Below are 15054 nucleotides of genomic sequence, written 5' to 3'. Positions count from 1 at the left end.
AATTAAATAGTATAGTAATAAACAACCCTTTGCCTATGGCTGCAGAAACTTTTTTATTCAAGACTTAGCATTATTATTTTGTCTGAATAGATTACAATATATAGTTTTTTCCAAAGTGTTTTGGCTTTGTGTGTTGCAGTCAGATTTTTCTTCACATTGCGGTCTGTTCTGTATTATGAAGTTAGATTTGCTAACCTCGGAAATTTAACAAGTCAGATTCTGGAATACATCAACAACTATATCTCCTAGAGTTCTGACAGTTTATTTGGGCTTGTGAATGTGCTTGTTGCATATATTTGACTTGACCTACTTTAGATAATGTTCCTGTGTTAGGTGCCATTCTAAGACAGGAAGGAATTCATTTGTTTCATGTCACGATTCAAATGCTTCAAAAATAGCATTTGTTTGCAAATATTTCATTGTTTCAATCTGGAATCTACACTTGGAAATTTTTCTGTCTGAAATGAATTATGCACTCGCTCCCTGGAATGATGCACCCTGCTTAGTGACTTTGGAAGAGTATTAGTTGCAGGTTGGCAAGAGAGTCGAGGCTTGGAGGCCCCAGAGTGTGTATTGCAATACTGCAGCTGTTTAACCAGCTGAAACCACATAACTTGCCAGTGAGAGTACTGAACTCATGCTGCTGTCCAGCGAGGACCTAAGTGGTCAGGCTTGCAGAATTTACGGGAGCTGAATGGGAAGAATCCATGTCCGAGTGACCGATAAAGATGAGGAAAAACTGTTCGTGTTTTCACTGATCCCAAACTCTCACTGAGAGCAGGGTAAGTTGGGTGTAATTTGGAAACGTTGAGTTTCATCTTTCGTTTATGGTGATTTTTTTTTTCTCTTCTACCAATGATTGGCATGTTCCAAGTACTGGTTCCAATGGCTTTAAATATTGAAATGTATTTTTGCAAGTCCAGGCACTGAACACACTGCAAGCATCAAATAGCCATACCCCTGGGGGACAACTGAAGTGCACTTAATTATCATGTTGCCCTTTCACCTCTAAACTCTTGGGACCAATCAAACCCTGGCCTCTGCCAGCTGGAATGATCCCATGGGAAATGGGTTTAAGCAGTCTCGAGTCATTTTCAAGTAGGTATCAATCTATGGTAAAATTGCAAGTACCTACACTGATTTCTATCTGGTTTGCAAAATACCATCTTTTGCATTACGATAAACTCTTCAGCCAGCGGCAAGCTTAAGACAAGTTGTTGGAGACATTAGACCCAGCCAACCGTGCTATAACACGGTTTCCCTGTAGTTTAACAATGGGTACTGCCATGTTGAAATAAATGAAGTTGAATTCAATTCATTTACTGACAAAGACCAGATAATGCATGATAATACAAGCACACTGTTTTTACACTTGTTCACTTCATTCAAAGATGGTGCTTGACATTTTCATTAGGTTTACACTCAACAGTCCCAATCAGGAAACAAAGTTAGCTAATGTGGGAAAGGAAGCAATTCAGAACAGTAAACCTATCTTTATTTGCATCTGAATATTTGGGAGTGATTGATGTCTGGACTAAATGCCCACATTGAAAACTTTTGACTGCCAAATCTGAAATATCACACTTGTACAAATACGGATATTTTTGTTCAGTGGACGTGTACCACCTAGAAGTTAGAAATTTAGAACTCGCCCTACATAATAGATAGCCACCAGCTGTCAACTTTCTGTATCAATCTTGGCTGAATTTGAACTTTGCTCCAAAGGCAGTGTGTTTATCCAGTTTCTATTTGTTTTATGTATGGAATATGTAAAAATATCGTATAGATGCGTTCAGTTCTTTGAAAGCAATGAATACCTTGCACTTAAATACTTCAAATGACAACATAAGAGCTTTTTGTTCCTGCTTAAGTGTTTCAAACAGCAGGATGGACTAACTGCGTAGGACGCTAAGAGAGCAAAAATAATTATAAGCCTAGTTTGAAATTAACATTTTCATCTACAAGGGAATTACATACATTGCCCATGTGCTTCTCGTAATAACCTGAAACAAGTGGTTCCTTGAATATGTAAGATTAGATCTATAAGCGTAAGTAATGGAAGAAGAAATCCAGGGAAAGCACAGCTACTAATCCAGAACAATTAGATTGGATCTGGGAAAGCTTCAGAATGAGCTGATTAGCTATTTGTTGAGAAAAGTTGGCTTCCCCGATGGCATCGTTGAATGCTAAAGAGGTTTGAATTCTACTCTGTACTGAGTAAGTACTGAGTAAAGCTGATCTAACTCACCCAGGGCAGCAGAGGGGGCACTATAATTGGCCGAGAATATTTCTTGTAGAATACTCTTGACTTGACAAATTTAAATGTTCGTTTCCGAAAATTGCACAGGCCATGTAGGGGTTAATATTGTCTGGACTGCAACATTGCTGTTCAGGTTAAATTAAGAATTTGCACCTACATTTTGTACCCGGATTATATCCACTCAGTTAGAAAATGTTTCCTCATCAGGGTAGTGTTTTTTTGGAGCTATTCCTGGTTGATTAATGTTTGTACTCAAAAGGGTGAACTGTTTTCTTGTGTAAATTTTCCTTTTTTTTTAAAACAAGAGATTGTTTGATGTGAAGCATCAGTTGTGGTGCTATTTGAATTGTCCACTTGTGTATTTGTCTTCACGTCTGTTCGGCTGATGTTTGTGTGGAAGTTGCCACCTCCAATGGCCACCGAGGAAACTGCAATGTGTAGTTGCTCAAATTAAACAAAAACGATGCTCATGGGTAGTTTTAGTTAATGGGAACATTTTGAAGAAAAGCTGAAATAATGTACTGTTTTCTCTTCAATTCTTGTGCAATGTGGACATGTATAATTTCCATTCATGGAGAATTTTGTGTGCTTTTTTCAATTTTTTTTAAACTTTTGTATGTGCAGTATTTTTGTTGAAGGATGGTGGTGCCTTGTAGAGCTGCTGACTATTATGAACTAGATTACGTCGATGGAATTGCTGAGACTGTTATGTTTGGGGGTGGGGGAGAGGGTGGTCTCTGCTTAACTGAGGTAATTGTGGCTGTAGCTGTCAACAGGTTTCCTATTGTCTTTGACAATGACGAGGATAACAAAATGAAGACCGGGTCATCTGATGTAAACATTCACACCATGTATAAATTATGGTTTGCTGTTGGTTGAAGTGCTGACTAGCAGAATAACAATGCAGGATCAGTCTCACAACAAAAAACACAGTAGTGGTTTGTTGACCGTCCTCCCAGCTCTTAACAAAATCCCGCTTAAAATTAGTTGCTTTCTGCCCAGGCTACATCTTAATCTGTGCTTCGTTACAAGTGTAAAATGCTCAATATTGCACAGTCTACTTTTTGTTTATCTTGTACTTTGTTGCACAATTAAGATAGTTTTATTCAATTGCTTTATACGATGTTATAAATGTTTGGCTCTGGTGATTTTATGACAATCTTGATAAAACCCGCACATAGTGAAATGGTGACTTATTGTAAAGCAGCTCCATCTGCTGCCGCCTGAACTCTATAACTAGCAAGGCTGCAAATGAATTGGTTGGTATGTTGCAAAAACTCACTTTCTCGTGTCTAATTCTATTGCCGCATTCATGATGCTGTGCAATACCAGCTCTGGTTGTATGGAGTGGGATTTCTTGAAAGTTCATTTATCCTGGTTCCACGCTTAGCTGTTCTTGAATAGAACTACTGGTGCTGGGAAATGTCAAGTGAGGTCTGATAAACCAGAAAGACTGTTTTAAATTAAAACCAATGGTCCTCAAGATTTTGTCTCCTCTCTCTAAAGCACTGACCTATTCTGAAATGTGGCTGGGTATCCAGATGGTATCTTGTCAAAATGCTTCTTCGTGCGTGTATTTGCACTTCATGCAAGTTGGTGGCAAATTGTGAAGCGTGAGGAGAGAGGAGATTGCAATCTGACCAAAGTCTACTCTCATGCAGTGTGAATGCACATGACTTTTCAACGTGGATCACTGGGTAACAATGGGAGACACAGACCCTGACGGATTTTAAACACCCATTTCTCAAATCAAGGGCCAGTGACACTAGTTATAGACATTGAATTGAGTTGAGCTCCTCCCTGCTTTGCGTGCCTCAGTTTCACACAGTACAGTGCCATTACCAACTGAGACGTTTTTTGGGGGGCATGTCAGATAGTCCCAGTGTTGAACATCTTAGTCATTGTTCCTCATCTTTACACTACAGTAAGACAATTAGAATGTTTGATTTCTGATCATAAAAGCTTCTTTTGCAGTAGAAGTGTTGGTGCTCGTAATATCAAAAATAACTGCGTGAAATGGGGACACGAATACATAAAATCTTGATTTTGTGATTTTGATATATAGTAAAACGCATATAAGTCTGATCAGTCAGGACCATAACATTTATATAGTCATTTACTCTATTCTGTATGTATGTTGTTTGGACAAAGATTGGGACTCAGTGTGCTTCAAAACTATGTGGGGCTAGGAAATATTTCATTGGATGTTAATTGGATTACATTATTGATCAGGTAGTACTTGCCTGCATACTCACAGATTTGTGTGAAACCATTTCTGAGGACATGTTACTACAGCAATTAGTTAGTTGTCCAGTGGACATTGTCATTGACAATGCATTGAGCTGGTTCCGTAGCAATATCCTAATAACTGAGATTTGCTTACCAGGAAAATGCAGCATGAATTACAGTCATGTGCTGCATTGTGATCTCATATGGGTTAGTAATGAGGAGACAATAGTCGTCCTCAATTTCCTCAGACAAGGAAGAAGGGGATAAAATCCATCATGGGTCCTGATCATAGTTAAGTACTTCTTATTGGAAGTACATTAGAAGTAGGAAGGATTGGGTTTGCAATCCCGTTTTTTTAAAAAAAGCTTTTATGTATTTAAATGCAGTAACACTTAGACTAATTTGACCTTTCTCTTCAAACTGCAGTATGTACTTTTATCTGTCTCTTTAAACTAAATAAGTATTAACTAAATGCACAAACTGTTATACATTATTTTGCTGAAATTAATTTTTTTACATACCATGTAATGATAATCCTTGAAATATCTTTTATACATACACAATATTTTATTGTTCCTTTGATTAACAGTCATGAGAATTCAACAATTTATGTATTTTGCTGATAATGTCCCAGTTTTATGGTTGCCAAATGTAAACCTTCAAGAATATTTAGCTTTAATATTCACTTCATAATTCTCTTTACAAGGGGCTTGAAACGCACTGCTGAAGTTGGAAGATTTTGAAGCCATTCCCCCTCCCATAGGCAAGTTAAGGTAAAAGCACTGTCCTTCCAACATTCAATGTCAGTTTAATGTGTAGACTTTCTTTCCCGCGATTTCCATTTTATTAGATGGAGAAAATATGAGTGTATTGACTTTTCTGATCAATGCTGCCAATTTAAATAACTGATTACAAGAAGTTATTTTAAAAAATATATTTATTCAGAATTCTTTACCTTTTTATAATCCTTCAGCTTTTCAAACGTGCTATATCTGTAATTTACATGTCCTAGCCTATTTGAAGATTTCTGTTTCAGTGCAATTATGAACTTGTTGGTTTTAAAAATCCATCACAAATGATGCTGTCGTACATTGAGTTCAGTGGAAAAATAAATCTTTGTCAATTTCAGATAAAAGAGCAAAATCAAGACCCAGGAGAGAGAGGAAAAAGTGGAAATGGTGCAAAATCTGCAACAGGCATGAACCGGATGAACGGACATCACCAACAGAATGGTGGAGTGGAAAACATGATGCTTTTTGAAGTTGTGAAATTGGGCAAGAGTGCTATGCAGGTAAATTTGACAGATTTAGGGAAAAAAAGATTTACTTGTTTTGACAATAATGAGAAGGGACTCCTGTCTTTTGAAAGCATCCAGTGATTGAGATCTCCCGACATGTTGGTAACATCTTATTGTTTTGGATATTAAAAACCACCATTTTTGCCAAAGGAAATGAGAAATCCAGAGCTGGAAAAAGACAGCAACGTATATGCCAGTTTCATTTGACACCTTCTGAATATAACACAAACACAGATGCAGCAACTATACATTTTGAGTAACTGTTTTCAGTTAATTTCTATTTAGTGGTGGTCACGTTGTCTCATCAGTTTGCCAACGCCGCATTGACGACTTGATGATTTAGCTTTACCTACAGAATTTTTTTATTAGCTGCAATAACAATTTTGGGTTGGCAAATAATTGATTCATGAGGAACCTTAAATAAAACAAAAGTTGCTGGGACCACTCAGCAGGTCAGGCAGTATCTATGGAGAGAGGAACGTGATTTTTGTCCAGAACTGACGAAAGGTCATCGACCTGAAACAGTTCTGATGAAAAGTCATCGACCTGAAAAGTTAACTCACTTTCCTCTCTCCATAGATGCTGCCTGACATGCTGAGTGTTCCCAGCGACTTCTGTATTTATTTCAGATTTCCAGCATCCGCAGCAGTTTGCATTTTATTTAATGAGGAATTATTATTATTATTGGTTTGGCTGAGCTTACTTCAAAGCACTGCTGCGAACAAACTGAGCTAAAACTAAGTAGCTTATAGAAGAAATGAGTTGTGATTTTCCTGACTCTTTACACATTCACTTTTAACAACAAAGCGCTGCAGGAGAGAATCTATTTTATCTGAATGCATACTTGCTGCAGCGCAATTGTTATGAACCTAAAATTGTGAATTCTAAAGAACAAGCAATAGGTAGCCCAGAGAATGCATTTGGTAGAGTACTTATAATGCTACAGGCAATTTTTTTTCTTATGAAAGTGGAATTATAGTAGTCCGTAACACAATTAGTCACTCATAATTCCATTGCGTTCTGTGCAAAGCAAAATTTTGGTCCAGATTTAACAAGATTCCTGGTTTACATTTTTTTTGCAAATGAGGTTGTAAGTGAGATTTGCACTTGAGAGCTGAGCAGAAAATGTTCTTGGTGAACCGTCACTTCCAAACTGGCTGTGGTTGGGGAATTGCGAGTATAATCTTTATGATCCAAGCGCGTGCCTTGTACCATCTGGAAAAAAATAGATGCTGTTTGCAGTTGTGAAATTGGATCCGAGTTCAATAATAATAATCCTTGCGTTTGATATAGCGCCTTATTCACGTCTTCGAGCCCTCTCAAAGCGCAGAATATACAGAGTATACTGTAAATGAATTGACTAGATTTTGTGGGCCAAACACAGCCGCCGATTGTGCACAGAGCAAATGTTGATGCTGACCCTAAAGGTAGATCGAAATTCTGTTGTTTATTTGAGATAAATTAGGTACAGTTTTCATGTCATGCCGCTGTTTTCTTTCTTTAGTCTGTTGTAGATGACTGGATAGAATCCTACAAGCATGACCGAGATGTGGCACTCCTTGATCTCATCAACTTTTTCATCCAATGTTCAGGCTGTAAAGGTGAGTTTATGTATTTCTTTTTTTTTTTAAAAAGATGAATTCTTCAAATTTAATAGACTGAGTAGAGTGACAGTATTATACCCCTTGGCCTTTCCTGCAGTTTTCATTTTGGCATATTGCAAAATTGATCTTTTATTCCCATTTATCATAATGGATTCGCCAAATCAAAAACTGATTTCATAATGCGTAAAATTTATTTGAATGTGGAAAAGTTGAGATAAGTGCTGAAATGAATTGAGAAAGGGATGAACGATACTTGACAAAGAAAATAGAAGAATCAGGATTACCAGGTTTGAGATCAGACAATTTAGAACGGATTAAATCTGGAACCTTCCAAATCTGTATAGCATGGCTGCTTGACTGTGGGGCATCACCCTGCTCTTTTTAATCCCAAAGTGCTAGGTTACATATTATTCTTTTAAAAATAATGTAGAAAATGTATCTTTTTCTCACGTTTATCAATTTGAAACGATTTAGACGCTTCCAAGTTGCGTTTACATTTTTGACTCATTCCGTACTTTTACTTCTGTGGAGGTGTTCTTTACGTACTAGTTTGCTTGGTCTAAATGACATGCATGTTTATTCCAGGCATTGTTACTGCTGAGATGTTCCGGCACATGCAGAATTCTGAGATCATCCGAAAGATGACAGAAGAATTTGATGAGGTAACGGCTACAGAGAATTTGTTTTTCTGGATTTATTTCATTGAGAACTTTTATCTAATCAGTGCTTGTCTCATTATGATTTTAATGTTATCTGCTAGACTTCAAAGTCCTAAAACCCAGATAAACCTGGGGAAGTTCCAGCACTTCAGCAACATCCAATTAATTGCATTCATAATTTTAAACATTTGCACATCATCATTGAGTTCTTGAGGGTAATTAATGAAGCAGTAAAGGAATGATGTTCTACTTAACGCGGTGCTCTGAATGTTGGAATCTTAATGAAATACTCAAATGGCTCTGCTTCTCAGTTGCTGGAATGCCTAACAAGGTTTGGCATCTCGATTGGCAGACTTTGCAGGTTAAAAGAAAAGGAATGCAAAATCCCCGAGTACTTGCCAAATCTCAGACACACGTGCAGTAAATTAATTCTGCAGTTGAGGTTTAAGTTCTTCCTCGGGCAGTGCAAATAGTTATTTTAAGCTGCTGTGCGGTTTCTCTCCCATATTGCTGTACTCCCACCAAACGTGTAGTATGATAGCTGAGCAATAATATACTGCTTGCCATTACTGAGCGTTTCTCACAAGAAGTGGCTGATAAATATAAAATTGTCAAATTGCAGACCATATAAAAGTGATTAGATTTAACTTAATTTTGTTGTGAAAGTACTTAGGGAAGATTGTTTGTTTTGCTTGCAGACATTACCAGTGCCAGAAATACCCCAGAAACCAATTTTGCACAACAGTGTAATTTCCCTCAGCAAGCGCCCTAGGTAGTTCGTAGCTCTCGGATTGCTTGATTGAGGCATTGAAATGATTGATTGATTGCCTCTCGGAGTGATGTTTCGATCGCTAATTAGAGTGGGTGTTTTTCTTGCCTACTTTAGGACAGTGGTGATTATCCTCTTACGATGCCTGGTCCTCAGTGGAAAAAGTTCAAGTCGAGTTTCTGTGAATTTATCTCTGTACTTGTACGGCAGTGTCAGTACAGTATCATATATGATGAATACATGATGGACACTGTTATTTCCCTGCTGACTGGGTTGTCCGACTCTCAGGTCAGAGCATTTAGACACACCAGCACACTGGCGGGTAAGTTGCTTCAGAGTAAAATGTGTCTTTAAAAAGCATGTTTGGGGTTTTTGCTCTTTCTCTGAATTTTTTTTAAAAAAACAACTTAACATATTTAGTCTGTCTCTTATGTTAGATTTCATCTTTAGACACATAATTTGCATGTTGAGTATATGAAGTAACAGCCAGGAATTTTCTGAAAAATCTTGAGAATACTTGTGCGAATCCTGATGCAATAGCATTCGGCTCAAACCTGCACGTTGTATCTGTTCAAAACAAATCCCTGCTTTGCCCAACCACAACAGCCACCTGATGTAATCATATCATTTAGCTTTTGAGAAGAGTTTCACAGTTGCAAACTTCAACGTGTAAGCCAATAATAATAATAATCCTTGCATTTGATATAGCGCTTTTCACGTCGGGAGGACGTCCCAAAGCGCTTCACAGAACACACTGTAAAGTGAATTGACTGTATATTTGTGGGTGAACGCGGCAGCCAATTGCGCACAGCAATGTCCCACAGACAGTCGTAGATTGAAAATGACCAATTTATTATTATTTTTGGTTTTGGAGGGATTATTATTAGGCTCTGTGTGGAGTAAGGAAACTTGCCCAAGGTTTCGCCCTCTGCCTGGAATTGAACTCAGGTCTCTCGCTTGCAAAGCGAGTGCTCTAACCACTGAGCTACAGGACTCCTGTATAGCGGGGGCTAGTATGTTATGTATGGTAAGAGCTTGGATCTCCCAGCAGATGAGTGATGTGTGAAGTCCAACTTAACTGGAGTCCAAATTTGGAAAAACGCAAGTGTAACAAACAATTTTCAGATTGATGATCAGTGTAGGGCATATTGTGTTTTGGTACCAAGTAGTCTTTGCCTCTTGATACGGTGTGATATTCTGAATGAGTGGTTGCTGTGACGCCCTCCAGGGTGAAGTGAATTGCTCAGTTCTTGTGGAAGTTGTACAATTGTGCCAACTCATAAATATTTTCTCCACAGCTATGAAACTAATGACGGCGCTAGTAAATGTGGCATTAAATTTAAGTATTAATATGGACAACACCCAGCGGCAGTACGAAACTGAAAGAAATAAAATGATTGGCAAACGAGCTAATGACCGGTTGGAGCTTCTGCTGCAGAAGAGAAAGGAGGTGAGTGATGGAAGACGCATAGAACTTTTCTTTTTGCATCAAACAAAACCATTGACTGAATTCCCATAAGAGGCAGTTTTCTGATCAGTTTTTCTTTAGAGTAGAATCTTGTGCTGTGTTCTTTTTTCAGTTTGATAATTGTGTTCATTGTTTAAATACCAAGAGTTTTATTAAGCTGAAGTGTGGTATGAGTTGGCTGCAAATTGCCCCAAATTTTGTGTAGCTCCAACTTGCAATGCAAATACCCATTTTTTTCTTCAGCTAAACAATAAAGTGTTTCCTAGGGGAGAAGATGGGTGGGCACACTGCTCTCAAAATCTCTGCTCCTTTTTATATGATTTCTGCGAGGTGTGAGAGCAGCACAATTTGCACTAAGAAAATGGTATCAGAGTTGCAGTACGATACCTTGTACCTGTACCAATTACTTTAAGATTTAATCCCTAGTCATGAGCATCCAAGTTATCACACAATCCGTGGTCCTTTTTGAGTCCAAACCTCGCACAGCGATTGCCCTTTTTGCTGTTGAACCGCCAAAATAGTTGACATTAATCAAAAACGTCAAATCTACTGATCAAATTTTTGAAGTGATAAACCCTCAAGACTGCAGCAACACATGCAAACTATTGAGGTTCAACAAACACAAAGATTTGTTTGTAATAATGTGCAGCTTAGCCTGAAAGTGACTCTTGAAAAACTGCTGCAGCTGTGGCCATAAATATGTCAATCTCAGCTGCGATTGAACCATCATTACATTACCATCTTGTTGTGGTGATTCAATTAGAGAATGTGCTTTACAGCAAGGTAAAATTGAAACTCTTGAGGTCTGTTCTCTTACAGCTTGATTTATGTAGATTTATTTATTAAGTTAGCAGATTCTCTATTCTTTAACTTCATAGAACCTCATTAGAGTTGCATCCTGTTCGCGATTTTTCTACTTCTACTGATTGGTCTCTTGGGATTCATGACAGTTCACTATTTATGCAAGAACCAATTTGTCTTCCTAATTTAAGTGAGACTATACTGTGGTTAAATCTATAGTTGCCACTTTTGGTCAATCGGGAGGTTGATTTGCTTATGAGGTTGGTACAGATCTTGCATTCGCAAGTATTACTGAATTAATAAGCCACGTCTCCCGTTCCTATTACGGTCACATGGTGTTAATATTATGTTCAGATTGCGGTTCTTTAACGTTGAAGCCCAGAGCAGTGTTTTACTTCATTTTGGGTTGCAGTTTAGTTTGCCAAGCAAGCTTAGATCTGAACAGATATGCGAATGGGTAATTTTAAGTGTGATCTCCTGAATTATTGATGTCTGGTTCCCGACCTATAATATTTCAACACTGAACCATAGTTGTGTCATTATAGTAAAACATTGTGCATCATTCAATTTCACTGTGTGTTCTGGTGTGTTTGTGAGCTTTTTTTATTGATTTTTTGGAGGAACGTTATTCTGTAAGATGCAAATGAATGTTCAGTGTCCTTGGGTGGGTGATGAGCTTTAGATTTATTTCTTTTTTGATCCTAGGTGGAATTCAGTGTCAATATGTTGAAGTGTGATGATCTTTGTCATTTACCATTTGTACAAATTAGCTTGAATTAATTGAAAATGTTTGCCATTTTTATTTCTCTCTCCCACAACAGCTTCAAGAAAATCAGGATGAAATAGAAAATATGATGAATGCCATTTTTAAGGGTGTTTTTGTGCACAGATATCGGTGAGAATTTCTTGCTTTTCACCTTATTAAATGACTTAACCTGCAGCATTCGTCTCTCGCTGTTTATTTTGTATGTATTTTATAATCATTGCAATTTTTTTTCATCCAGTGACGCAATATCTGAGATAAGAGCAGTCTGTATTGAGGAGATAGGAGTGTGGATGAAAATGTATAGTGATGCCTTCTTAAATGACAGCTATTTGAAGTATGTGGGATGGACCATGCACGATAAGGTAATTAAACCTTGTTTTTGTTTCTCAGATGCACAGACAAGTGGCACATATAAGAGCTTGCTCTGACAGTAATATTTAAAACGACAAATCATAAATACAAGTCCTACGCAACAGTATTCTACACTACCTGTTGCGCAAACTGGGGGTGGTGCATTAATCAAATATTGCATTCTGAGCAAGGAATTTCAGCTGCAATTTGAATTTCGCTCCTTAATCAGCAGATCTTGGGGTAATGTTGATGGAAGTCAGCAATCCCCACATCTATCTTGTGGCGGATATGCGGAAACAACAACAAAATCACATTGATAGAATGCCTTTCACGTCGGGAGGACGTCCCAAGGCGCTGGACAGTCAGGGGTCAGGACCCGAGCAACAAAGTTGTAAAAGGGGAATAGTGGTGTTTTATTCGTTAGAACTTTTCTTCACTTTGGAAAAGGCTTACTGTTTCCTTTCTCTCAAAGCAAGGGGAAGTGAGGCTAAAATGTTTGACTGCCCTGCAAGGCCTCTATCACAACCGGGAGCTGATTCCCAAACTGGAACTTTTCACAAGCCGCTTCAAGGTTAGTTCATCATTGTAACTTAGCTCTGTAATTTCAGCTGCTACAAGTTTCCGAGTTCTACCGCGTAGAAGTGCAGTGAAACATTATACCAGAAATGTAGTGTAGTTATCTTAATGATCATATGAAGACCAATAACGGGCCTCTCATGTTAGATATAATGGTAAATGGCTGGTTCATATGTGTTATCAGTAGATGACCACTTTTAATCTATTCTATCTAACATAGTGCAGCACGTGGTAATATTTGAACTTCAAGATAGATATGCTATTCTCTTTGAAACTGGTGAAAGGATCTCCTGATAACTCAGAATTTATTCAGTGAGTGACTAAGCCATACGCACTTAGATTTGATTCATAGGTTTATGCTGATTGAACTGTTAGGAAGAAAGGGTTAGTGTAATTGGCATCTGTGCCCAGGTTAAGGAAGGAAAAATCAGTGATTTAGTTTCCAGCAAATCCCTGCTGGGAAATTTATACGGGCACTTCAAGAGGGAGATGGAGAAAATTTCAGAGAAAAAAAGTGCAAACTGTAAGCTATCGAGTATTTTTTTCCTATGTTCTAAACAATCTTTTATTTTTAGGACAGAATTGTTTCCATGACACTGGATAAAGAATATGAAGTCGCTGTACAAGCAATAAAACTTCTTACTCTTGTTTTGCAGTAAGTAAAATATTTTAATTTGATTATTTTGACCTTTCTTGACACTCCTCTGCGTTAAATCTTTTGATACATTGAACGTTTCTTAAAAGAATTTACTGATCCCCTGCATCAAAATCAAGGCTATATTTGAGAATTTGACAAATTATGGACACTCCTAAATGCTATGTTAACTGAGTAAATGTTAAAAGTAAATCTAGATCAGGTGGAATTCTACTCCGCATACTCATTGGTAAAATGTTACCATTTGATAGGTTTTTGTTTGTCTTTATAAGTTGATAGCCATTCTTTAGCATCATCTACATGTTGCCCACACAAATATCCAGTCAATTCACCGTACAGTATCTTCTGTGAAGCGCTTTGAGATGTCTCGACAATGTGGTAAGGGTTCCACAACAAAACCAACCATTATTATTAGTATTGCATAATTTCAGTGCTCATTCTAGCATGGTTAATGCGAATCTGGTTTTGGGGGCAATTCAAAGGGAAAATGAAGTCCCCCTTTTCTACCAATTAATCTCCCATTAAGCACAACATTTTTACGTATTGTCTTTCAGGGGCAGTGATGATGTTCTGACCTCAGAGGACTGTGAAAATGTTTACCATTTGGTTTACTCAGCTCATCGCCCAGTTGCTGTGGCAGCAGGGGAATTCCTTTACAAAAAGTAAGGAGCAGATGAATTTGTAGTTGTGTAAAGATGCAGGATTATTTTCTATTTCTACCATTACTTAATTGCTTTCCTGCAATGTTGCTGCTTTTTTAAAAAAATTACAGCCGCAGAGTTCATGTACTTGGGAGTAGTTAAGCACGTGCTTGTTGTCCAGAAACTTCTGGTAGAAGATTCATTGGCATTATCACTGAAATTTATTTGCTGTTTCGTTTTATTGCCATCATGGAGATTTGGCAAGGAGGCAGGCGCTTTCACTGCTGTGAATGTAAATTGGAACAACGCATTGACAATCCATTCCATTTTTTTTCTGCTGCTAATTTTTTTTCCATTTTTAAAAAGACTTTTCAGTCACAGAGACACTGAATCTGATGAACCCACAGTCAAACGAAAAGGGAGGCAAGGTCCAAATGCCAACCTCATGAAAACATTGGTGTTTTTCTTCCTGGAAAGTGAGGTAAGCTGTTAATTATCATGGATTAACCAAATCAGTTTATTTATCCACAGTTCACATTTTGTAGGGTTTAAAATCATATTAAAATAGGCATCCTGGTAAACTGCTTTGGAACTATCATGAATGATGTGGTAGTTTCTGAGGCTTGTTTCTTCATAAAGTCTATTTCTAGTTGCCCCCCCCCCACCCCCAAAAAGAAAATTATCCTCCATTTCCCATTTAAGAAGACGGAAGAAGGCATGTCAGTGCGAGTGCAGCTCTTGAGCTCATCAGTAGATGTGCAAGGGCAGGTTGGGATGGATTGCGACGACTTACTTGCTCTCAGAGGAAGACTGATGCACAGTGGATAATGTGACTTGCACGATGATGCTGCTTACTTTATGGAACTGTACTTGAGAGAACATTTCCTTCTTTCCCTTCTCTCTTGAACCGCCCTCCATTTCTATGCCGTTCTATATTGCAGCATTCAAGTCAGCGCTCTGGATTGAAATGCTAAGCAA

At 37.9% G+C, this 15054-nt stretch overlaps 1 protein-coding gene across 1 annotated transcript in view; it reads left to right on the top strand.

Moving 5' to 3' along the window:
* Positions 1-15054, top strand: part of stag2b (stromal antigen 2b) — a 54683-nt gene that overhangs the window by 20741 nt on the left and 18888 nt on the right. Inside the window, 12 exon segments of the mRNA XM_042340573.1 lie at positions 5196-5262; positions 5619-5780; positions 7291-7387; positions 7976-8052; positions 8936-9140; positions 10117-10268; positions 11909-11982; positions 12092-12215; positions 12677-12775; positions 13356-13435; positions 13990-14097; positions 14443-14557. Of these exon segments, the coding sequence (XP_042196507.1) occupies positions 5688-5780; positions 7291-7387; positions 7976-8052; positions 8936-9140; positions 10117-10268; positions 11909-11982; positions 12092-12215; positions 12677-12775; positions 13356-13435; positions 13990-14097; positions 14443-14557 (1224 nt within the window). The 5' untranslated portion in view covers positions 5196-5262; positions 5619-5687.

Source organism: Callorhinchus milii, unplaced genomic scaffold (assembly GCF_018977255.1).
Source record: "Callorhinchus milii isolate IMCB2004 unplaced genomic scaffold, IMCB_Cmil_1.0 Scaffold15, whole genome shotgun sequence".
NCBI classification, from domain to species: Eukaryota; Metazoa; Chordata; class Chondrichthyes; order Chimaeriformes; family Callorhinchidae; genus Callorhinchus; species Callorhinchus milii.
This window is presented reverse-complemented; position numbering and strand designations above follow the sequence as displayed.